This window comes from Myotis myotis, unplaced genomic scaffold (assembly GCF_014108235.1).
Source record: "Myotis myotis isolate mMyoMyo1 unplaced genomic scaffold, mMyoMyo1.p scaffold_m19_p_1, whole genome shotgun sequence".
Classification (NCBI taxonomy): Eukaryota; Metazoa; Chordata; class Mammalia; order Chiroptera; family Vespertilionidae; genus Myotis; species Myotis myotis.
This window is the reverse complement of record NW_023416313.1, coordinates 178,273,673-178,299,069: the sequence shown is the minus strand read 5'-3', so window position 1 is coordinate 178,299,069 and position 25,397 is coordinate 178,273,673. Positions and strand designations below refer to the sequence as shown.

At 46.8% G+C, this 25,397-nt stretch overlaps 1 protein-coding gene across 6 annotated transcripts in view; it reads right to left on the bottom strand.

Moving 5' to 3' along the window:
• Nucleotides 1–287: 287 nt before the first annotated feature.
• Nucleotides 288–25,397, bottom strand: part of TLN2 (talin 2) — a 420,556-nt gene continuing 395,446 nt past the window's right edge. For 5 of the 6 annotated variants that reach the window (XM_036303702.1, XM_036303691.1, XM_036303681.1 and 2 more), the window contains 7 exons: nucleotides 22,620–22,725; nucleotides 21,602–21,726; nucleotides 8,302–8,427; nucleotides 5,958–6,020; nucleotides 5,639–5,866; nucleotides 2,419–2,544; nucleotides 288–902 (listed from right to left, as the gene is read on the bottom strand). In XM_036303702.1, coding sequence (XP_036159595.1) covers nucleotides 774–902; nucleotides 2,419–2,544; nucleotides 5,639–5,866; nucleotides 5,958–6,020; nucleotides 8,302–8,427; nucleotides 21,602–21,726; nucleotides 22,620–22,725 — 903 coding nt within the window. In that variant the 3' untranslated portion in view covers nucleotides 288–773. The remainder of the gene's footprint in view (nucleotides 903–2,418; nucleotides 2,545–5,638; nucleotides 5,867–5,957; nucleotides 6,021–8,301; nucleotides 8,428–21,601; nucleotides 21,727–22,619; nucleotides 22,726–25,397) is intronic. The other variant, XM_036303721.1, reaches the window with a different exon arrangement.

The window sequence follows — 25,397 nt, the reverse complement described above, 5'->3', positions numbered from 1 at the left end:
ACTTGTAGGAACTGAAACAGCCTCTGCGGAGTAAGGACCCACACATTTTATTACAGCCCCTGCTCGCCGAGCCCTGACAGCTACCCCACACCTCTGCCCTTTGGATTATGGAGAGGAAAAAAAATAATTGTTTGATTTTCTGGGCCACAGAATATAAGACGGGGTCGCGATTGTCCAGGGAGCCTACACACTGAGGCAAGAAGGCGTGCAAACGGGAGCAGGAACTCGTCACCCTGTGGGTGAGCCAGAAGGACGACCCCCATTGCCCTCCTGGAGTCCACACGGGCTTACATTTCTGTCTTTTATTAACATGTTCAACTCCAACTCCCACTCTCTCCTGGGGGGGAGAAGGGCAGCTGTGAATATCTATGGCATCCGCATTTCCTCAAGCCATGATTTTTTCCTATTAAGATTTCAACAGGCCCAGGAGCAGGCCCGGAGAAGGGCCGACAGAGAGCACAGGTGTCTGAGAACGACATAATACTGACTTCTCTTTTTTGGTAACAGTCCACGCAATGCACGGCCCTCTCTCCTGAGATACGGCGAGGCTGGCGGGGAGCTGGCGGAGGAGCTGTGGGTGGGACACTGTACCGTGTGACATCACGATCATGCAGCTGGTGCCCGACTGGACAGATGTGAGGATGAGCACTCGGCTCTGGGCTGGCCCCGGGGGAGGCAGGCAGCTTCCAGGTAAGTTCCCCGCCTCCCAGGAACACTGTCTGTCCAGTTCCCTCAGAGGCGTCCACTGGGGGCTCGCCACCTTGGCCACGGCCTTAGCCTTCGTCCTCCCTCAGTTCAGTGGGTAAGAATTTATACTGTTGTTGGCGGATCTGGGCCAGTTTTTTCCTTGCTTCTTCCAGTTCTCGCTCCTTCTTCAGCATTTCCTCCTGGGCAGCGATAATCTGGAAAGAAAGCAACAAGCTGGATGGATATAAAACTTCCCAGGAGACTGCCCTGCCCTCCAGGGCCTGCCTCGTGAGCTCCCACAGTGCCTGCTGCACGGGACACAGCAGGGCACCCGGACGAAGTGCTGTCTCTGGAGACCAGCCTTGGGGCCACGGATGAGCCAGTTGACCCAAGAAAATAAGCTGACTTCTGGCCACTAACTTCATAGCCAATGTCTGTGTCATCCCTACTATGTGCCGGGTTCTGGTGTAAGCACGCTAGGTGGAGTGTCCCATCATCTTCTTGGGAGCACTGTGAAGTGTGCCCCATTGGCCACCCCATTGTTCCAGTGAGGAACCTGAAGCTGAGAGAGAGAGAGGGAGTCTACTTCCCACAGTGCCCCAGCTAGGGGTGCAGGGCCTGGCCCAGGTATTCCCGAAGCCGAAGCCAGAGCCGTGGGCACTAGATGGCTCTCATACATTTATTTCATGCTTCTACGGCATGATCTGAGAAATATTCGTAAACAGGTATTTAGTGAAAAAGGTAAGTTTGTGTGCAAGAAAGCCAACTAGATTTCTTTCCTGTGGGCCTTTTCAGAGCCTTTACTAGGCTAACGATTGCTGTGATACTCTGAGAAGTGGGTAGAGAGTACAGCATTCCACACACTTATTGGATCAGAGACCCTTCTTCATAGAACTCCTCATGGAACTAGTGAGTCAGGAAACAGAGTCTGGTAAGGGGGAGTCGTGTGTTTCTAAATAGAGGGAGCGGTTCGGGAAGAGCTAAGGCAGGTACGGGAGTGAGTAACTTCAGTAACAGGGTCTCGGTGTCCCTGGTGCTGAGAAAACCAACCTCGTAGAGTAGATTTATGTCACACGCACTCTCAACTGCAAGCCTGATTTCCTGGTTTCCCCCTCCCTCCCAAGCCCATGAACGCAACCTTGCCCAAGTCAGGCTACTCTCTGCTACCCCGTCTACTCTCATCAACGTTCTGGGAACGGGTCCATTCATTCTCTTTCGAGCCAAGTATCTTGAGTGGGTAGCAGCTCCAAATGCATCCATCATTTTACTTACAGGATAATATTGCTATCCTCCAATTCCTCTTCTCCTTTTTTATAACAAAATCCCTGACTTTTAGGTAGGCATGCGACACTAAGAAGACTGCATTTCCCAGCCTCCTTTACGGCGAGGTTGGCCAAGTAACAGTGCTGACCAATGACATGTGAGGAAGCCATGCAGGCAACTTCAGGGCCGTGCGGGCCCTTCCTTTACCTCTTCTTGCTGGCTGGAAAGCCCAGGTCCAAGGCTGGAAAGCTTTGGACCAAGTGGCCAAGGACAACTTCTTAGGGAAGGTTCAGCAATAGGGAGATAAAGTCTGGGCTTATCAGTGGGTAAGAATGCAGACTGCTTATACCCAGACTGTCACACGGGAGAGATAAACCTCTATCTCGTTTAGGTCACTGTTATTTTGTGTCTCTGATATTACACAGTGCCCATCGTGGGAGTAAACATTGTCTGGACTTAATCACAAACCTGAGCAATGCCCCCCACAAATTTTGTTTTCACTACAACATCGTCATCATCAGCTTTGCCAAATGCTGCCTTCTGGGCTGCACGGACAAGATTGTCTGAGGCTCTTTTCACAGCATTTCCTGCCGCCTGGAGAGGAAACAAAACACACATTGTATTATTAGGAACAGCCATTTGGATCCGGCAAGAACAGACATGAAGGTGCAGTTCATGAGACTATGAATCTATTTATCATCTAAACATAACACAGAGGTTCTCTCTAGTTAGGATCCATCTGTCAGTGTCTATTGGTCCATCCGTCCGTCCGTCCGTCCATCCATCCATCCATCCATCCACCCACTGATTCTACCAACATTGGCACCAACCTAATCTTAGCTCATTCACAAATGAATGAGATCCAGTTTCTGGCCTCCAAGGAACACACAGTTTGGAAGGGAAGTACAATTATGTAAATAAATGACGTAGCATTGTGATGTGTGTTAACAGAAGCCCTCAGGGCTGCCTCCTTGGTTTAGAAGCCCTGCCCTGTTCCATTTAGACATACTTGAGGACTTGGCAAGGATATCACTTTCTCAGTCCACCTGGGTCTTGCCCACCCCAGTGCTCCTGAAGTGCCCTGTGCTGCCTTCTCTGTAGCCTTTACCACCTTGTGATTGCCTTTCTCCCTCATGGACAGGGAGTAACTTGAGGGCAGGGGCTGTGACTTAAATCTTTGCGTCCCCAGCAGCTGGCACAGTGGCTGCCCACGGTTGGTGTTCACTGAATGATTTTTTTTGGTCAAATGAAGGGCTATGAATTCACACTCTACCCCTGCATGAAAGGGCTGGAAGCCCCACAGTGATAAGGCCTTTATGATGTACTTTCAGAGGCAGAGCTGGGCTTTACACCACCTGCTCGAGGATAAGCAACTGCTAGAGACAGGCGAAGGGGAGCTCTTCAGTGTGAGTCTAGACCTTCAGTGAGGGCTCCGGCCCACACTGGCCTCACCTCATGCTCAGGGTGGCTTACTCTTAATGCTGGGGGCTCGTCTTCTGCCACTAGAGGTTTGGGATGATCTTCTAATGGTGGTCAAGGCTTTTTTAAAGCTTCTGAAGTCCCGGCCCAGCCTCCTCAGGGTCAAAGATTTGTGTTTGGAGGTTAAACCTCAGAAACTGAAAAATCAGTTCTCATTCAAAATCAATGGGCTCATCTGGTTGGTGAGCTAATGTGACAAATAGGGACTATGAGGGCTTGCATGAGAAGGGAGTGCTTCAATTCATCTCTGACAAGCAGTCATCCTGTGCTTATTTTCAAAATAGCTTTATGAGGTCAGAACTCATTAGTCTGCTTTTCTGATGTTGAAACTGAAGTAACTTGTCTAAGACCCTGTAGCTAGTAAGTTATAGAGCTGGGATATGAATAGGTCTGTCTATTCAGAAAATAGGTCTGTCTATTCAGAAAACCTCTGGGTCATTGTGAGGAACCCACCCATGACGTTGCAGCATCCGGTTAAATCAGCAACAGTGATGCTGTGCCAGATCTGTGTAAAGCCCGAGGCCTCACAAAAGCATGTTCACAGGCCAATGCAGGTATCTCCATTCCCATTTTACAGAAGAGACAAACTAAGGCCTGAAAAGTTTTGAGTGACTTGTGTAAGATCATACCCTTAATGCATGGCAGAGGCAGGACTTGAACCCTGGTTTCTCTTAACTCAGAATGTTGTCCTCAAAAGTGTTTCCCAAACCCACAAATCACAATTCACAAACGTGCAGCTCCCCACTCCCCTGCTGGGTTTATCCCAGGAGTCAGATGAAGGTGAGGGAGGAGGGTCAGAGAGACACTCAGGAGGACCAAACAACAGAAGAGCACGTCAGGACTTCCAAAATAAAACGAGAGTTCTGAGCTTTGGTAGAACTGTTCAAATATTTCTGCCATTTATGAAATTGCTTATGACTCATGTAAACATATTTTTAGAACATAAACAATCTGCATCATAATACATAATAAAAATCTAGAAAATTGGAAACAAAATGTCCAAAGTGTAGGGAAATTCTGGCATGACTGGTTGATGCAATATCATGCAATCATTAAAAATGAGGCTCATGAAGAATGGGTCAGTTAGCTTTGCACAGAGAAATTATGAAGCCTTTCCTTCAAGGAAAAAGATATGTATGATAAAATGTTCAGTGAAAAAAAGCAGAATGCCTCTTGCCGTGATTACAACTAGACAAAACTATTTGGTATACAGATAAACACAGGAAGAGAAAAATGATAATCTCTGACAATGTTGAGGCTATGTGACTTTTTTTTTAAAAAATATATTTTATTGACTTCTTACAGAGAGGAAGGAAGAGGGATAGAGAGTTAGAAACATCGATGAGAGAGAAACATCGATCAGCTGCCTCCTGCACAATCCCTACTGGGTATGTGCCCGCAACCAAGGTACATGCCCTTGACCGGAATCGAACCTGGGACCCTTGAGTCCGCAGGCCGACGCTCTATCCACTGAGCCAAACCGGTCAGGGCATAGGCTATGTGACTTTTTCACACTTGATCTTAGCCAAAAGGCCGAGAAGCGATTGCTATGTGACTTTTTCATTCAAACATTTCTTTCACTGCGTTTCCAAATACTCAGTAATGAAAATGATCAGGAAAACCTATGCCTTGGGAAGGACTTGGTTGTCACCTTCACAAGCATGTTCTCTGGGCTCTGGGAAACCTTACAACAGCCTCGGACAAACTCCTCTGTCCTCTCACTCCCTGCTTAGCAAATAGAGAAGGAGGACTCCCACTGAAACAGGCACCGTCTTAGTGGGAGAGATGCTAAGATAAAGATCTGGTGCCCGTGCCTAAGAAGCTGCCTGCCTTGTCAAAGACAGATATAAAGATAAACGTGGTGGCCCAGGAAATTAGAACCATGAGTGGTTTGGCTGGGGCTCTGGCAGGACAGAGGCGGGGCTGGCTGCCTGAGGCCAGGAGGGAGGAAGGACTTCCCAGGAGAGGTGACCCTAAAGCAGAGTCATGAAGGACAAGTAGGCGTGCCCCAGGCTGGGTGGGTGGGGAGGAGGGTCCCAAGGCGTGAGACCAGAAGGCCCCCGTGGAGAATGTCAGTCTGGTGGGGCAGCGGGTGTAGGATGCATGGTCGCACGTGGTAGAAAATGAGAAGAGTGGCACAGAGTTGGCTGATGGAAGGCCTGGTGGGTCATGCCAAGGAAGTGAGACTGTCCCCTCTGGCGACACTTACCCGCTCCAACAGGAGTATTTTCCCACCAGCATCAGTGACCATTACCTGTAGCCGCCTCATGGCCTCTGAGTCCTGATCGGCTTTCACCTTGCAGGCCACAAGCAGCTGAGCCGTGGAAGCGGCGACCTGCTTGGCGGACGAGATGAGCTTTTCCTCACTGGCGTGTCCCTGAACAGAGGCGTTGGCCGCCTCGCAGAGGCTGCTGGTCGCAGCTGCCACCATGCGGGCCTGGGGACAGTCAACAGAGAAGTGACCCAAGGCCCAAACCTCCCGCAGGGGCTCCAAAACCCAAGTGGGCAGGAAGGAGAAGGCAACTCACAGCAGAAATCAGCCCCTGCGACCACTGTCCGTCATCCGCGGCATTGGCGGGGATGGAGCCCACCTAGAGAGTGGAGGTGAGAAGTCTGCCATGAGAGCTGGAAGGCGCAGGGTGACCCGAAGCCCCTCACACCCCACACTGCCCGAAACCAGAGAAAAAAACACCCCAGACACGCGGTACCCCAGGGACTGCCCCCATCAGCACCAGCATGAGAATGGAGCACCCTTTCCCATGTGGGCCACTGGTCACTGGGAGACTGCACCAGAACCGCCGGCGGGATTCCCCCTGGGCCACAGGGAGCCACTCTGAAATGCTCCGAATGGCCTCTGTTTGGTTTCCAGGTATTGAGTTTCTGGGAAAATGGCTCAGGAATGATAGATTGGGGCTGTCTTCACAGGCTCTTTTCTGTCGACCTTTCTCCATTTCAAGCATGGGAGCCCCTGAGGCCTCTTCATTCAAGGGCCAAGGAAACTTTAACCACTCCTGATCACAGAACCTGAAGCCGTGCTGTGATTTTTCTGGCAGATGATGCAAAAATGTGTGGTACATTTTCTTTAGTATAATTAAGCGCAGACCCTTAAGGAAATAGACTGTTTTGTGGGGGTGGGGCATAGGGAGAGCATTAAGAGGCTGGAAATAAGATGATCTCTGTTTCTATTTAGAAATTATGGCAACAAGTGAAATATTTTCTACTCAGAGGGAGTATCTATGGGAGGAAATACCTTTACACTTGTGGGAGGTGAGTGGAGAGGTAACAGATGACTGTATTTGAATATGAAATTGAGGATCTGTCAGCAATTACAGGAATCACATCATGGCTTGGTGAATGTCAGGGGAACCTCAAAGTCCTGCATATAAGTTCACCCAAGTCCAGCTGAACCTCCTTTTCCAACTTGTTAAACACTTCGCCACCTGAGTCCCGCGGGGGACAGGGGCTCTGCCCCACTCAAGTTGGATTCTCTAGACCAGGGGTCCTCAAACTACGGCCCGCGGGCCACATGCGGCCCGCCGAAAACATTTATCCGGCCCGCTAGGTGTTTTTGCCGCTGCTGCCTGTCCTGCTTAGCAGCCGACTCGTCCCAGGCCCGCAGTGCGCATGTGTGGAATGTCTGAGGGACAGTGAACTGGCCCCCTGTTTAAAAAGTTTGAGGACCTCTGGTCTAGACTCTAGCAATGTGCCTGGCACACAGTTGGCCCTTTATCAAAAAAATGAAATTTTTAGGTAGGATATTCTCCTCAGTGACCCATTTTTGGTCTTTAATATTGATTAGTCAACAGGCACTTGGTAAGTAAGGTTAGCATTGTGCTACATCCATAGGGGATAAGTGAGAACCATAAAGGAACAGACTGCATGCCACTTAGGGAGATGTTAAAACTGAATAAAATACCACACAATGGTTTAGAAAGAAAAGTATGTAGTTTGAGACTAAGACATATCTAAGTTCACAAGAAACGTCCTGGAGGAAGATGGACAGCCCCTGGTTGGCGTAACTTCCTGTCTGTGCTACACGCTCTGGGGTCAGGACACAGCCATAGCCGTCTCTCTGTACACTGACAGCAAAGACCTTTTAATATCGAACAGAGTGACTGACAGTTACGACGACCCAATTTCCCAACCCTCACCCTGATAGGATTTCTGTGCTGCCTTTATATGGGAGAGGCTCTCTGGGGACACAGTTTGGAGGGGTGCTTTCATGTTGTATGGGAGAAACAGGACACAGGGAGTGTTTGATATCGGAAGACCTTCCCATAGCCAGGATTAGTCTAGTGTACTACTAATTCTTTGGATTATTGGGGAAAAAACACACGATGCTTTCCTGCTAATGCAGATGGAACGGGTGATGGAGATGAAGCAGATTGAAGACATCTCAGATTGGAAACGAGCCTGGCCTTCTGGCCAATGGGCTCAGGAAAACGCTAACTGCAGAGTTGGACAGCATTCAGCGACACAGTGCTCAGAAATGAATGGGGCCATTGGAGTTGTAAGATGGTATTATAAAGCCCCGACTGTGGTGCTTATAGAGCCGCCACCAGGAAAACATGACAGCTTACACCTTTAAACAGCCTCATGTACGGAGGGAATATACATGTCTTGTTCAGGCCCTGATCGCTGCCCAGGGTGAGATGCTTTCCTTAACCAGAAGCAGGTGAGGGCCCAGAGCCAAGCCCAGGAGTCTGTTGATCAGGTCTAAGCAGAGTTTTCAGTCAGTTGGGGCAGACTGGCCATTCAGCGAGGGAAGGCATGGCCCCGGTTTCCTTGATGAAGCCCGAAGCGTTCACCTCCTTCCCTCATAGGCCCTCACTATGTGAACGCCCTACCAGTCGGCCAGCAGGGTTTACCCACCTTTCCTTGGGCCACCAGCTCCCTCTGGGCTGCCGAGGCCGACTTGACCAGGGCACTTGTGGCAGCAGCAATGGATTTAGCAGCTTCCAAGATCTGTTCTTCAAAATCCAGGGTCTCATCCGCTTGCTATAACCAAAAGAAAACAGCATCACAGGCAATTCATATCCACAGAGGGCGCTTTCTGCCAAGCACTTACTGCTGGGTCACCTGGTGCTCCGACCGCCTATTGCTTTTTGTCAACAAACCACACCTAGGGTAGGAGGGCCTGAGCTGGGCAGCTGCCCCTCCATCTGCGGCCTCCCCAGGCCCCTAACAGGTGAGCCCTGTCAGCACTGATGTTCTGCACAAATGTTAGATCAGAACGTTCTAAGGCTGACAATTTTTCCAGGCCAGACTTTCTAGAGACATAAATTCACTGTGAATAAAAATATCTCGAATGGTTCTATCAGCATCAATAACCAAAATCAAAATAATAATCAAAATCCAAAGAGTGGGTGGTGGCACATTCTCCTAGGGCTTAAGGCTCAAAAAATGGGTTGAAAAAAAAAAGAAAGAAAGGGAGAAAGGGAGAAAGGGAGAAAGGGAGAAAGGGAGAAAGGGAGAAAGGGAGAAAGGGAGAAAGGGAGAAAGGGAGAGGGAGAGGGAGAGGGAGAGGGAGAGGGAGAAGGAGAAGGAGAAGGAGAAGGAGAAGAAGAAGAAGAAGAAGAAGAAGAAGAAGAAGAAGAAGAAGAAGAAGAAGAGAAGGAAGGAAGGAAGGAAGGAAGGAAGGAAGGAAGAAGGACGGACGGCTATCCATCGTGAAACACCTGATCATTCTGGGGTAAAAACAAAAGCAAACTCACATTTGCATTTTTGTGGCTGAGCCCGAGGAGAGTTACGTACCAACCAAAGATCACCCTGTGATGGCAAAGCAGCCCATCAGGTGGAGCTGTTCCGTGACCCGCCGGAGGCCCGGCTGCACCTGGGAGGAACACTGGCCACCACGGCGTAGGGCTGTCAGGCCATTAGGACTCTGCTGTAAATTTGCCACCACCATGCCATGCCTTGTGCGGCCAAAACCACCTGGGAAGTTGAAGTCAAGCTTCTGGGAAGTGGAGCAAATGTGAAGACCGGGGTCCTAGGCTTGGTGGGATGGAGCACCGCCATTTGGAACAGTCAGACTAGCTGATGTTCAAGGTCAACCTCCAGCACTAATATTCTGCCAATATGGTTAAGTTTCCCCTTAGGCCCCAGAACGATAAAGACGTGGCTGGTCCCTGTTAGGTATTAAGAGATGGTCAGGTGTAGCAATCCTTCCCTGTGTATGTGTGTGTATGTGTGGTAAAATACACGTGACACAACATCTACCCTTTGGACCAATGTTACGTGTATGAGTCAGTGGCATTTAGTACATTTGCAATGTGTAGAATCGCAATATGGTTTTAAAAGTACCTACTAAGTGCCAAGGATTTTGTTAGGCACTCTCATATACATTAACTTGTTTTTCACCAAAGAACAGAGTTATCTATACCAGTGGTCATAAAGGTCTGAAAGGTTGGCGACCGCTGATCTATATAATCTGCATCCTTATATTTACGGTGGGAAAGCTGAGGCTCAGGGAGGTAGAGAATTGGGCCCAAGGTCATGTGGCAGCTTGAAAAATCTAAACCAGACCTAAACCAAATCTCTCCACCTCCATAATGATATGTCTTACTCGCCAAAGGCCACCCCAGGGCATTAGTGAGGAATAATTTCAGGTCAGAGGCTTGAAGTTGGCTGGCTAATGGTCCCATATGCGACATCAGACAGGGTGGGCACGTGGATACAATTCTTTTTGGGTTCCCTATTCTTAATGGTCACTCCTTGAACCATGAGAGATGCCAATCTCATTTTCATTTTTACATATTATCAAGATAACATTTCAGTACACAGGGCGTGAATCTGAAGGACGGTGGCAGCAGGAGACAAGTTCTGAGACAGAAGCTGCACAGTCTTTCTTTTTTCTGACAGTCTTGCCCTAGGAGCATTCAGCACAGAAATGGGTTCAGTTCCAGAGGAACCATTTTGGATTTCTCATTATGGGGTGGGGGCGTGGGAGCAGTAGTGGTAGAATATCACATTTGTTTACTGAAATACAAAAATGACTCATTATAAGATACTCTGGCCCTGGCCAGTGTTGCTCAGCGGTTAGGGCATCAGCCCATGCACTAAAGGGTCTCAGGTTCAATTCTCTTGGTCAAGGGCACATACCTGGGTTGTAGGTTTGATCCCAGGCACTGGTTGGGACATGTGCAGGAGACAACCATTTGATGTTTCTCTCTCTCTCTCTCTCTCTCTCTCTCTCTCTCTCTCTCTCTCTCTTCCCTCTGTCTCTCTCCCTCTCCCTCCCTCCTTTCTACTCTCTCTGAAAAGCAATGGAAAAAATATTCTTGGGTGAGGATTAACAACAACAAAACAAAAAAACAAAAAAAGAGATACTACATCAAAGGTATTGCTATCCACAGGTCTCAGAGAGAGGACACTAGGCTCTGATACATGCACTCAATGACCTTGAAATAAGAGCTTTTTTGAAAATTCATTCTGCAAAAGAAAGTCATGCATATAACAGATTAAGGCACTGAGGAAATCACAGAATTTCTGAGCCTAAATTTTACAGATCAGAAAACAGAGGTCCATAGTAGGTCCCCAAAATTTCCTAGACTCCTGTCTCAGGCAGCCTCAGCTACAGCATACATTGCAAAGTTTAGTCCACTTTACAGGGTGGAGTGCCCGTCAGCAGATTTCTGATTTTTCAAATTTTAGGATTCACAAATAAGGAATTTCCTTAAAATGAAGTGCTAATTCTAAGCATGGATAAATCTGATAGAATCACCTCATTACAACTGGTTGGAAAGGCCTCTCCCATGTCTTCTGCTGCCCTGCAGGCCTTTTTTTTTTTTTTTTTTTTTTTTTTTTTTTTTTAACACATGCTTGAAACAGACATTCAACTTTGAAATATTTTTGACACCCGCTGATTTTTCTTAGAATGGCAACTGCTGTAATGGCCTTTGATGGATTTTTCTTTCTCTTTCTATAACACCTCTATGCTTTCAAATGGACACAGCAGAAAGCCTCATTTCTACGTGACATTTGCTCTGATTACCCCTTTGGCGGTTGAATGACCCTTTCACAGGGGTCGCCTAAGACCATCCTGCATATCAGATATTTACATTATGATTCATAACAGTAGCAACATTACAGTTATGAAGCAGCAATGACAATAATTTTATGGTTGGGTCACAACATGAGGAACTGTATTTAAAGGGCCAGAAGGTTGAGAACCACTGGGTTAGAATGAACTAGAGAGTTTCCCAAGAAAGGCTTTGTAAAGCTGACTGGGATGGCAACGGGGACGGAGGGCGAACATTTAGCTGCTGCCATTTGGGCGGAGTCCCATGGTGAGACTGCCACCTGCCTGCTGGACCCACGCTTTTCTGCAATCCAGGTTTATCGTGAACACGAACCACCACCCCATCTTCCCTGCTGCAAACAGACATCAACTCCTGCCACTTCCTCAGACCACCCGACCTCCAGCTTCAGAGAGCTGGGCTCTTCCACGCGCCCCAGCCAGCGCTCCCCTCAGCCTCAGCTCCCACCAGCACAGAGGAGGGAATCTGGGAGAGGGGCGGGGAGGGCGGCCCGAGAAGAGAGAAGGACACATGTTGCTAACCACTGCAGAAAAGGAGAGAAATGGAATTGGCTTGGTCTTCAAAGGACTTTCCTAAATAAAAGGATCACAATTAAAGCGCAGGATTTGTTAACAGAACTGGGGGGTGGGGGAGAATAAGAACGTCAAGGAGGAGCTGCCATAAGGGGACCTAAGGGAAGAATATGGAGACTGGGAGGGCGGATTCCTCTCACTGAACCTCATCCTCTTCTGCTCACCAGAGAGCTCAGCTGGTTGGTCTCTTAAGATCCTCTTTAGCAAGAGATATTTCACTGATCTGACCGATGCTTCCCAAATCTGTCCCTCAGTTTACAAGACTGAGCGAAATCTTCACCCCTGAGTCCTTCCTCCCAACAACTGGAGCCAGTAAGGTTGTTAAAATCATCTTCTGAAGATGATAACTAATCCTATACATGCAGTTATTCGTATTTCTTTAAAGCATCAAGCGAAGACAATGAGTGAGGGAAACGTTTTCATTAATGGGCTAAGCGGACAGCTCTTGCAGAATCACCGGAGGACCTGGTTAAAGAGGCAGACTGTTTCAGTAGGTTTGGGGTAGGGCCCTGGAGCCTGCGTGTCTAATGGAGGTGTCTGGGCAACGCTGTGGGAAATGCTGGCCTGGGTTAAGGAAAAATAGAGACCAGTTAACTGAATCCTACCAGCCTGTGATCTCCTCCAGGGCATGTATCCCAAGCACAAAATGAGACAGAGAAACCTGTGTGATAAATAAACGTTTGGTGGATGAATGCATTCATTCAAAACGAGTCTCCTGAGTTCTAGAGTTCAGACAGAGGACGGTTTGCATGGCTGGAGAAGGAGAATGCACCGAGGGAGCATCCACATCAGTAACTGTCCGCTCCTGATTCCTGGGGGATGAAGGCACACCCTGCTTAAGGCTGTGGGGTGTGAACTGGACGCTCTGCTGCATCCTTCACCTGCCTTTCATAGTTGGGGACACGCAGTCATGCAAATACAGTGGAAACACAGTGGTACTTTCTGCATTTTACTAAGAGGCTCTCTTCATAAAACAGTGCTGGGCAAAATAACACCTGCAAACTAAGACTCTATTCTGCTTAAGGCAGGTGTCAGCTGCAGCCCGAGTACTGAATCTATTCTCTCATCCTTTGTACCATGTTCTTTCCCTTGCTCCCCTCCACTCGAAAAGGTATTGGCCAGGTCACCACAAGCTTTTTAAAAAAATCTTTATTATTAAAAGTGTTAAATATGTCCTCTTTTCTCTCCCATTGACTCCTTCTACCCTCTCTACCCCCACCCCAGGCCTTCACCACCCTATTGTCTGTGTCCATGGGTTATGCATACATATGCATACAAGGTCTTTGGTTGATCTCCTTCCCCCCACCCCCTTCCCTCTGAGATTCAACAATCTGATCTTAACAACTGTCTTTCCTAAACTGTCTAGCAGGCTGCTGAGGATGGCTTCTCCTCGCCTTGGTGTTTTGGTAGCTTCGAGAATGGGTTGAGCAGCCTTTTGCTGACATTTTTTCCTGGTTGGTGATCTCATGCAGAGCTCCCCCTTTAAAAGGTTAGAGGCCTGGTAGGTAAGCTCCTTCTTGGGAAAGACCGCGCGTTGGGCTAGCTCCCTTGCTGCCTGCTCCCCGCACTTGGAGAACTCTGCGAGTTTTACTCTGATTGGTCTAAAGTTTAGGGAGCTGGAGGCTCCACTGGGGTAGGAGAGGGGAAAGAAGGGCGGAAAGGGGACAGAAAATGGGAGGCCTTTCTTCATTTTTATAGTGTTGTTTTTTGTTTTTGTTTTTTGCCTTTCAAGGATTCTGAGAACACAGTCTTTGTAGCAATTCATTCATTTCCTCAATCCCCTTCCCTCCTACCTATCTGATAAGAGTTGTTATAAGTAAATTATTTTTTTTAATATATTTTATTGATTTTTTACAGAGAGGAAGGGAGAGAGATAGAGAGCTAGAAACATCGATGAGAGAGAAACATCGATCAGCTGCCTCCTGCACACTCCCCACTGGGGATGTGCCCGCAACCCAGGTACATGCCCTTGACCGGAATCGAACCTGGGACCTTTCAGTCCGCAGGCCGATGCTCTATCCACTGAGCCAAACCGGTTTTGGCATAAGTAAATTATTAATATACCCGGAGCATAACCTACTCATAGTAAATGATCATTAACCACTAGCAATTAATTTCATTATTATTTCTACTATTACATATGTTTTTGTGGTCTTAGAATTGTTTTATTCTGGAAGGAGGCAAAGGAGGGGGATGGGGGACATCTATAATACTGTCAACAATAAATAAAAATAAAATAAAAATTAATTTTTTTCAGACTTTGACCTAAGCTAGTCTGTTCTCCCTTTCAGAATGCTGTTATCCACTCATAATAACAGTCCTACTGGCTTTTTCTGATGAAAACCAAAAATAACTATAAATAAAAAAAACACAAATCAAAGATAAATGAAGTGTCGAGTGACACACGATACACGATACTGACGGTACTGCTTCAGGTTTTAGTTTCTGATCTGCACTTTCTGACCGTGACTTTGGGGACGTCGCCACCCTCCTCTGGTACTGATCAGTTTTCTGTGTGTAACTTGACAAGCAAGCTACAACTTGGTAACTTTAGCTTACACTTGCTGTGGTTCCAAAGTAAATCCCCCTTAGGAGGCACTGATTAAAATAAGCAGGGAAAACTCTTTCTCTTCCTTCCTCTCCACTGGCCTCCTCCACAGAGGAGCCCTGCCTCCTTCCTGCAGTATCTTTCCCCACCCCCGCAACGGCCCCCCCCCCCCCCCCCTTCCTGACGGGTCCCTGGCACGTGCAGGGCAGAGGAAGAACGTTTCCTTTCTTTCCCTTCTCTTTGCGACTCACATCCCTGCACCCCTGCCCTCAATGAACTTGAGGTGAAGGAGCTGAAGTCACCCATAGGATATGGCCAAAGGGTCCCTGCCCCGATTCCTGCCTCCCTCCCTTTTCTCACAACTGGCCACAATGCCAGATTACACCTTGTGGCACCGTCTTCCCAGTCAGGAATCATGCTCTGTTCTGTGTTACTGAAAGCCTTGCAGAATGCTTGCTATTAAAAACAAGGTCATATCATGTCAGAAACTAAAAAAAATTATTTGGATATATATATTTATAAGTATGAACATTCTGAATATGATTCAAATGTCCTTGAGGGAAAAAAGGAAGCCAATGCCAAGTAACCAACGCCAAGTAGTCCCGCAACGGGAGTGAGGCATTTCCTGCCAGTTGAAAGCTGAGTGGAAGAGGAAGCCACGTTTCTCCTTTGTTTGTAGTGAGTCTGGCTGCTAACATATTGCTTCTGGTGTGGAATCGAGAGGTGCCTTGGGGGCGACCTTGGCCTGTATCGAAAGATTCAACTGCATCAGAGCCAGATTAGCTTCCCTTTGGGAGGACCTGTGGGTGGGTTGTCTTTAGGACCACCACCCTGATCTGTAATAATAAAAGCGTAACATGCTAATTAGACCGGACGTCCTTCCAGACGAACTTCCAAACGAAGCCGGGGCTGCCCGGGTCCTGGTTGCCTGCTGGTGGCCAGAAGGAAGCCCAGGTCCCGGGTGCCAGAGGGAAGCTGGGGCCGGCAGCCGGGGGAAGGAAGGCCTACTCTTGCACGAATTTCGTGCATCAGGCCTCTAGTAGGTCTACTAAAGGGAACCAGTTGGAACTGAGAAGAGCTCATATCTGGATACAGCGCCTTGATCCCCCAGCACCCAAGGCTGGCCTGGTCTCAGGGAAGGCTCCAGGGAACCCATCAGCAGACAGAGTGGGCAATGGAGAGAGAGCACTGACAAATGGTGGTGCCTCTTGGCCCTTGGAGGGGTCACCTATGCATCCGGATGTAGAATAAAGGCACATTCAGGCCATATCCATTGGAAAAGTTTGCACCACTGGCATCTTGGGAGTGGTTTTCCCATAGTATCCATTGGTTTAGTTGTTTTTTTTTTTAAAGTGAAAAGTAATGCCACTGAAATGACTCTAAAATTGCTATTTCTGTTTGATGGAAAAACTCTTAAGGATTTTGTCATGTACTCTCAGAAAAAGGGCACTTGAATGTCTAAGTAGGAAGCATGGATAAAGAAAAGGTAACAGAATTCTTTCCAAGATTAATCAGATACCTTTGTTACATTGTGAGCCCCTTGATATGAATCCTCTGTGTATCTGAGGAGGGTCTGACAAGGACTCATGGTTCTACTGGCGGGGAGTCACCTGAGAACCTGTGCTGGCCGAGTTCCCGCCCACCATTGCTTTTCACACCCCATCATCTCCTGGCCTGACCCAATCAGTGGCAGATAAGCGCAGAGCCCATAGTTCAGCCACATAGAAATGACCGTATCTGCTCCTGTTTTCCTCTCTGATCATCTGGTTGCCTTTCCTACTCACCCAATTAATCAATAAAGCTTGCTGGTCAATAGCAAAATTACCAAAAGAAACAAGAAAATTACAGCAATGGTAACAAATAGGCTTTATCTTCAAGTCCGATTAAAATGGTCTTTTTCTTTATTCATTATAACTTGCTATCTCTTTTCCCTGACCCTTTGCCATTTTGGTCAAACAGCTTAAACTGCACTCAAAACCCTAAACGATGCCCCCTGGCTGGGTGAAGTTGGCATTGACTTGGGCAGCACCTTGAAAACCGCCTGAAAGAGCTCCTGCTGACACCCACTCATGGGTCCCTTTTCAGTGGGGAAGGACTCCAGGAGTGGGCTCTACATTTTAACTCCCGAAGCCAGGACCCCAACACTGCCTGTCCTTCCCTGTGCCATCACTTCTCTGCTGCTGTCTCTACACCTTCACCGCAAGCTGCCTGGAGATGGCTCCTAGACATGAGCCAAGAAGCCTTCCTGCCCCACTGCTCACGCCCTGGCTCTCCACCTGGGAGGGTGTTGCACACAGACATACACCCGAGTGCTCTTTAAAGGAACACATCTTTTCTCCTCCCCAAAGCTGAGCTATTAGCACGATAGTTCTCTTTCCAGGAAGCGGTGCTCACAGCCTTTTGTTGAGAGAGCAGCACGCACTCGCACATACTTCACAGGCTCCTCTGTGAGGAGGAGGCCAAAGTCAACCACAGAAGGGGGTTATGTGCCAGAAAAAATATTTCATAATCCTGAACTTCCTGTTGCACCCAATTAGGCGATGGAATTACTTTCTGATTGCCAGCTTAGTCTAAATATTATCAATTTCTACTGACAAGTCAACCTATAACAGGAAATTCAACAGACAGAGTGTAGTCCACACCACTTTATCCTTATCAGATGCGTTTAGCCCTCACCAGGGTTTGCACAAAGCCCAGTGACTCACCATGCAGACAGCTGGCATGGCCGGTTTGCTTTATCTATTTTGTTAGTGCGGGTGGAAAGGAAGGCGCTCCCGAGAGTTCATTTGTGCTTGAATTTTTGCTGAAACCTTGATAATGAAAATTCCTAATTCCTAAAGTGAAGATCGGGTTAAGAATGAACTAAAATGAGATATAAGCCTAGATGTGCTTGGAGGTTACAATCCTGACTTTTATTCATGTCACAAACAGGGGGTGGAACCTTCCATTTTTCCAATGAGCGGGTCCCTTGAGGACTCATCACTGCACACAACTAAGCTGCCCATGACACCTCAAGCTCTTAGGAAACATCAATAGTTATGGTTTGTTTCTATAATAAAATATAATCTAGCAACGCTGACACAGGTTTCCAATGCCACAGAAGTGAAATATAACACAACGGAATGTAATGAGCGCTCCGCCTTCTAAGTCTACGTGTGATTTTCACACTTTCTTCCCTGTTGCCTCATACACTGTTTTAGGAACCCCCGGAGACAGAGCAAGACACTGTAGGAATATGTTTGATATATAGTTGGATTAAATAACAACCTAATATATCAAACATATCACACAGAGGCCTGCAGAGAAGGCATCCAGGTCTGACTGAGCTGAGACTAGTAGGCAGAGTGCTGTGGCTACGGCTGCAGGGCGGTGCCCCCCCCCCCCCCCCCCCCCACACACACATAGCTCTTTCACCTTCCTCGGAGCACAGTCTGTCTGCAAGGGCGGAATCGGCGCCATTAGCGTATCGAAGGCACATGCACCAGAGCTCCCGACATCCTCATATCGCCTTATACCGTCTTCCCAAGAAAACGGTGGATTCAGTCGTGCAAATGTGTTCCTGATTCATGTCTGGGAAATTCCAGGCAAAAAGAGATGCTTACATTTTAAGGGCCTGGAGTGGGAATAAACCAGGAATCATCTTCATAAAGCACAGAGGATTCTCGTTTTAACACAGGCAACCTGAGAATGTGGTGGGCAAAACCATTTAAGCAAAAACATTGCCCATCCCCAAAACTACACTTCCTCATGGCAGTGTAAACGCTGCCCAGTTAGGGAAGGAAAGCGTGCTTACTCCCTGCCCAGGGCCTGGGTGCTGGGTGTGGAGGTAAAGGGTCAGGGATGTCCTAGCAACTGCTTACAGTATCCTAAGTTTTGTTCTTGAGACTATGAGAGGGGATGGAGAAAAGCAATCAATCTCAAAAGATAGGTTGATTTGGCTGTCAAAGTGGGATTTTTTTTTTTAACTGGAAAATAAATCCCTTTATAAACGCAAGAAAGATATTTTATCTCATGTGGATATCACCACAAAGCAGACGGCACTCCTAGACAGACACTAAAGCTGTGTGTGTTTTTAAATGATCTAACTGGCTTTACTGAATGATTCTAGTAAGTAGAAAGGTATTCTCACAAAAGCCAGGGCTTTTTCCAAACAGCTTTACAGAGAACATGAGCCATGTGGTGGGAGCTCTGGTCATGGGCAGAGGACACTCAGGTCATTCTAAAGCACTCCAGACGTTCCCATCTCCCTTCCTAATAGGACGCTGGGAGCGACCTAAAGTAGGCAGCCCTGTAATGAAATGCAGGGACTCAAATCAACAGTTGGGTTACCTCCGACCTTAACCAAAGGATAACTTGGCTTTCCACACATACATACATACATACATACACACACACACACACGGTAAACACAAAGGCTGAATGATCCCAAGTAGGGTGGGAAGTGCCTGCTTACCCACTTCAGTAGCCGTCACTAATGTAAGTGCTCTTATTTTTAAAACATAGATGCTCCCATCACCCCAATTCCGCCGCTCTTGTACATTCCCCACCTGTCTCTTTCATATGCAAGTGATATTTACAGAGTTGTAACCATACTGAGCATATATTCTGTATTCTGTTTCTTTTCCTTTTTTTTACTTTACATAATGCCATTAGCATCTTCCTTATGCTGCAGTTTTATCAACCATTATTTTTAATAGCTGCATACATTTCCTTCAAGGAGACATTCAGGGCACATCTAACCTCCCAATGCTACAAACCAGGACACAAAGAACAACCCTCTCTCATACACAGAACGTTCCTCCCCTCTGGATTTCCTCCTCAGGACAGATTCCCAGAGGTGGGATTAATGGCTCAAAGAGTATGGGCAAACCAAAACCAAGCCGTGGGCCTGCACCAGCCCCTCTGACACTGGGTCGGCCCAGAGGGCTGGTGTGGACTAGAACTGCCCCCCAGAGCCCACACACCCGCTCCCAGTGCAGCCCGGCCCTCTGATGCTGGTCAGGTAACCTGCCTGAGTCTGTGTTCGGGGAGCAGGGATGGTGACAGTGCTGCCTCGTGGACTTGTTGCCAGGACCAGGTGAGTTAATCCATGTTCAGTACCTAGAAGATTGCCTGGCACATGCTTGGCACCCAATCAATGTGAGCTTTTTGTTTGCTTTCCTTTTTCTTGTTCTTTTTGCTAAGGCCATCAGCTCAGGGTTCTATGGAATAATTTTGACTTCAAGCATTTTCCTAGGAAGTAGTAGATACAAGTCCCAGAAGCCCATTTTCAGGGATGGTGATAAGTTACTGCCTTATTGTATGTTGGGCACTGTGTTCCTAAATGATCTAATTTGTTATAATAATCCTATATTGTAGGAACTCTTAATAACTTTGTTTTTCAGATCAAGGGTCGTCAGGTAAATAAAGGGCCGGCAGAGGGCAACCCACGTTCAGGGACAGACGAGAACTCAGAAGGACCCGGCCAAGGACAGAGGGAGTGGGATGGAACAGGAACTCTTGGAATATGGTGACCTTAGTGTTAAATCAGCACCAGGCTCATCCTCAGGGAGAATGAGTGCCAGCTGACAGGACTTGAGCACTAGCAGACTGAAGCTCTCTCAAGAGAGGCCACTGCAATAAAGCACGTAAGAAAAAGGAAAGACAAATTAAGCATGAAGCCTCTAAATATTAGTCGAGGGTTGCCGCTTGCTTCTTCAGCTGAAAGTCCATTTTCCAATCATGATTAGCTTGATTGACAAAGCAGAAACAAAGATATAGCCAGCAAACGGAGTGGCTTGTATAGGAGCCCACGCTTAGCTCTCAAGTTTGTTACAAAAAACTCAAACTCAGACAACCCAAGACCCTCAGGTCAGAGGCCAGTGAAGAGAACCCTTATTACACGCCCCCCCACCCCCACCCCCCGCACCACTACCACCAGACGCCAAAACCCTTACATTACATCTTAACGAGAAATTTTCTTAAATGCCTTTACCAAGTCTAGGGTCGCTATTAGGAGATCAGGTCTAAGAATTCCATGGTTTTAAGGACGTTCCCCAGCTTAGTGCCAAATTCACTCTATGCTCATGAGTATTTTACACACAGCACTGATCCAGGCACCGCTTTTGAGCAATTTGGTGTATTCTAAGAGCCCAGATTCCATCTTTTGCTCTTACGAAAAATGTAGAATTTTAGGCATAACTAAACTGAGGGATCCAACGTTTTTTGAGGGGATTTTAGATTTTATTTCCTAATGTATTTGGGCCCTTGGAAGGGAAGTGAGGTTGCAGGTACCAGAAAGGACTTGGTTGAATAGACCAAAAACAAAAAAAAAGAGGCCTCCTCTGGTTCTATTATCTTCTCAGTGAAGATAGCCATGGGGGCTGGAGGCTGGTGGGAGGTTACAGCTTCTTAACAGGGTTGGGCTCTGCCCCTGGACAGCACTAGCTCACCATCCTTTTTACTTAATAATTGTCCTCCCTACCGCCCAAACTTAAAGCCTGCCTTTCCTTTAATTGCTGTTTCTCTTAACATAAACTAATGATCTTAAGTTCTAAACATTTATCTAGACGATAAGTATGGCTGGAGAAAACACACCATCCAATCACAGTCTCCAGTATATACTGAAAAAGGCGATTATTGGGTGCACTCTTGAGATTCACGTGGCCCGCTTTTAATTTTTAAGAAAAGGAAAGTGAAAGGCATGGCAACCGGAAATTCAGAGGGTGACAACCTCACATTCAGTCACAGGAACTTCTTTAGGAAGCATCCAACACCTGCTTTACATATAACGGAACTAAATCAAGACTGTAAATGCCCGATTCCGCTTCTGGATACCCCAAGGTATTTTTCTGGCTGGTTAACCTGAAAGTCTCACCCATGGGTTTTTCCCGTGCCCTGTTGAAAGATGCTGGGCAGGCAGAGCAGGTTTGCAGCTCGCTAGGCTAACCACTCGGAATAAGACAAGCTCCCTGCAGCACTCCCAGCTTCGTGACCTACTGGCATCAGACAAGCAGCCACACATGGACACTCACTTTTGGCTTTGCTCTTGGCTTCAGTTGCTCTAACTTCTTGGCAGCAGCCTCAATGGATGCTGCAGCCCCCAGTAATTCTGTTTCTGCAATGACGGTTGGGTCTTCTGGATCCACCCACTCTGTTCCTAAAATCAGTCCAAAGAGGGTCAGTCATGGCAGCCGCAGACCTCAGGGCTTTGGCTAAATTACAAACAATAGCTGGATTTTCATGCAGAGAAGCTCCCTGAGCCTACCAGCTGCACTGTCCTAAGGAAGCACCCCCGAGTTCTCAGAGATCAGCTGGGTGCAGAGGGATGTCTGCCTGATCCTGCTTTTCTCACTCAGTTGTGGGCACAGCCCTACCACAGGAGCAGTCTCATTAGTAACAGTTTCAAAATCAAGATCTCACGGACATGGCCAGCACGAACATGACTCTGACTTCTAACTCAGGGCCATGACTGTAAGCAGGCATCCTCAGGAGACTCGAGACTGGGCTGAGCACAAAGAGATTTACTTCGCTTTTCTCCTGGGCACTCACCTCAAATCAAACAAAGGGAAACTGGAGAGGAAACCTCTCCCTGGTGAGTTGATTGCTTCTATGGAACCGTGAAGGGGTCTGCCAACAAAATACCCAAATTGTACTGCTTTCTAAACATGAGGGGTATTATTTAAATAATAATAAATATTCTGATAAATGAAAATAAGTGGCCAGACTCCCCTCCCCCTTTTTTTTGTTGGAGTCTTTAGGGTGTGGCCAGACCCTTAAAAGAGAAGCGGGCAGTTCTAGATGGATATGCCATTGAAGTAGAAGTCCTTAATATAAAGACTGGAGAAAAGATTTGCTTCAGGAGGATATTACTTTTTAGATCTAACTCTGTTCCCGTTTGATTTTTTTAAGGAAAAGCACTTCCCTATATTCCTTCTGACTGCATCTGCCGAGAAACGGCCTGTGTGGCTGTGTGTTTTCTCTGCTCAGTTCGCTGTACTAGCTCTGCCATGGAGTGGTGCCCCAGAAAGGACGCGAGAGGATGCCACCTACCTTTCATGGCTTCTGCTGCCTGAATGAGCTCAGTCACGGCACCAGCGACTCGCTTGGAGAGAGCTGCCAGCTGGTGCTTGAGTTCCGGGGTTGGTTTCTGAAGAACCTGTGGGTGAAGAACAAGCCACATGCATGAGGAGGATGGCAACCATTGTGACAGGAAGCACCCTCACTGGTGGACACAGCTGGACATCCCGGTTTTAGGTTGTAACTTTGCCACCAAGTGACATCAGAATTTTGGGGAAAATGAAAAGTTGGGAGCCAGGGGTTTCTCTAAAGTCCCTTCTGATATACTCCCTTAAGATTATATGGGAGACAAAAATACTTATTTGCCTTTTATTTATACTGTCATTGTCTTATATCTGTACTTTTACTTATACATAAAATAAATACATGCACCTGAAAATTACCCAGTGCTACCTAAGCACACTCTGAGTGAACACAAAAGCCGGAGGCTATGGGTCAGCTGGTACTTGTGACAAAACAGCCAATGTGGAACCAGAAAGAGAAATGTATGACTCAGGTGGGATCTTGGAGACAAAATCGCCAAGAGAGCCACAGCAACCAACTGATCAGGAGGGTTGTCCCAAAGGAACAGTCCATTTCCAGCGTTTTCACTGCAAGCCTCGCTGGGAAGCCACGAAGACTTTCCCTCTTCTGAACTAGTTCACAGGTTTTAAAAATGTTTTGCTTTTTTGTGTTGCCCCCGCCCCCCCCGCGCCCCCGCCACCGGTGTTATAAAAAGATATTGGAACTCCAACCCCAATCCAACTTAAAAGGTGTCCCAGCTGAATTCTTCCCCAATTCCTTCAAGGCGAGAACTAAGAAATGGGAGGAGAGCTCCTCACCGACCTCCGCCGGGATTTACATGCTGACTTACACCATCTTGTTCCTTCCTAATTTCCAAAGTCCTCTTCCAACATTCTTTTCTGCATCTCTTCCCTGCATGCAGGGGTAATCTTCAGATTCAAGATTCAGAAATGTTTAGACATGTTGATGAAAAGCACAACTGCTGTCTCTCTAGACAATTCGGAGCCTCTAAGCAGGGGACGAAGTGTGGGCGTGGGGACTGGATAGACCTGTGTTTGAACCTGGCTTTGCCTGCTACTGGTTTGCGACACTGGGTGGATTACTAAACCCCTCAGAACACATTTTCTTATCTGTAACACTGAGGTAATGCTGCCCCTCAGGGCTGCCATAAAGTTCAAATGCAGTAACACACGGGAAGTACCTTGCACAATGAGACCCTGTAGGAGATCACTGAATGTTAATTCCCTTCTTGGGGCCCCATTCCCTCTTTCACCCAGCCAGGAATCATACTCATTGTCAGGAGTCTGGAAAAGATGCCTTTGGACCCTGGCCAAACCCTTTCATACCATAAAAGAAACATGATCAAAATCTGGGGCTGGGCGAGTTAATGGGGTTGTGTTTTGACCAGCTCAAACATACCAGCACATAGAAGACACTGCTTACATACTCAAACTGATTTGTCAAAGGTTTTAGAACAACACCTCACATGCCTCTATTCCCACCCTTCTTCCTCTTATAATCTTTTAAATTTTATATTTGCTGCTGCACTATGATTTTAGCTATTCTGTTATTCTCATTCTCTCACCCTAGGATCGACACATATCACCATGAAGAAATTACGAACTCAGTACAGACTTGTGAAGAAGTGAACAGATGAAGGGAGGAGTGAAAAAGACATCAACACACTGTTGGAATAATTCCTAATATGGTGGCTTCCTAGACCAGTTCCCAAACAACACTAGAACCATGGAGAGGTGGAGAGAAGGTGTAAGTGCTTTTAGCTTTCTAACACAGCCATGGGAAATCAATTTAGTTATATGTAGGTTCTGGAGTCAACATGCCTGTGTAACCTTGGTCCAATTACTTATCCTCTCTCTAAACTTTATTTACCAATTAAGTGATCATAACAGTTCTTTTGTTATTGAGTTGTGATAAGACTGTATAGAGACATATAATTTAATATATAATTCAGAACAAAAGATTCACACAGGATGAGAGTGAAGGGATGGAAAAAAATTTTCATGAAATGGGGAATGAAAAAAAACTGGGGTAGCAATACTCATATCTGACAAAAAGACTTCAAAATGAAGGCCATCACAAGAATCAATAAAGGTCACTACATAATACTAAAGGGATTGATCCAACCAGAGGATATAACCTGGTAAACATATATGCACCCGATATAGGAGCACTTAAATATAAAAAAAAAAAAACTTCTAGAGGACTTTAAGGGAGAGACTGACAGCAATACAATGATAGTAGGGGACTTTAATACCCCACTGACTTTACTAGATAGATCCTTCAGACAAAAAATCATCAAGGAAATAGTGAATCTAACTGACACACTAGATCAGATGTATTTAATTGAGTTTTACAGAACATTTAACCCCAAAGCTGCAGAATATACCTTTTTCACATGGGTCATTTTCAAAGACAGACCACAAGTTAGGACACAAAACAAGTCTTCACAAGTTCAAGAAGATTGAAATCATATCAAGTATCTTCTCTGATCACAGTGGCATGAAATTAGAAATCAACTACAATAAAAACACTCAAAAACATTCAAACACATAGAGGCTAACTAGCATGTTATTAAACAATAAGTGGGTTACCAACGAGATCAAGAAAGAAATCAAAAGCTTCCTGGAAGCAAATGAAAATGAACACACAACAACCAAAAATCTATGGGACACTGTGAAAGCAATCTTGAGAGGGAAGTTCATAGCACTACAGGTCTACCTCAAAAAG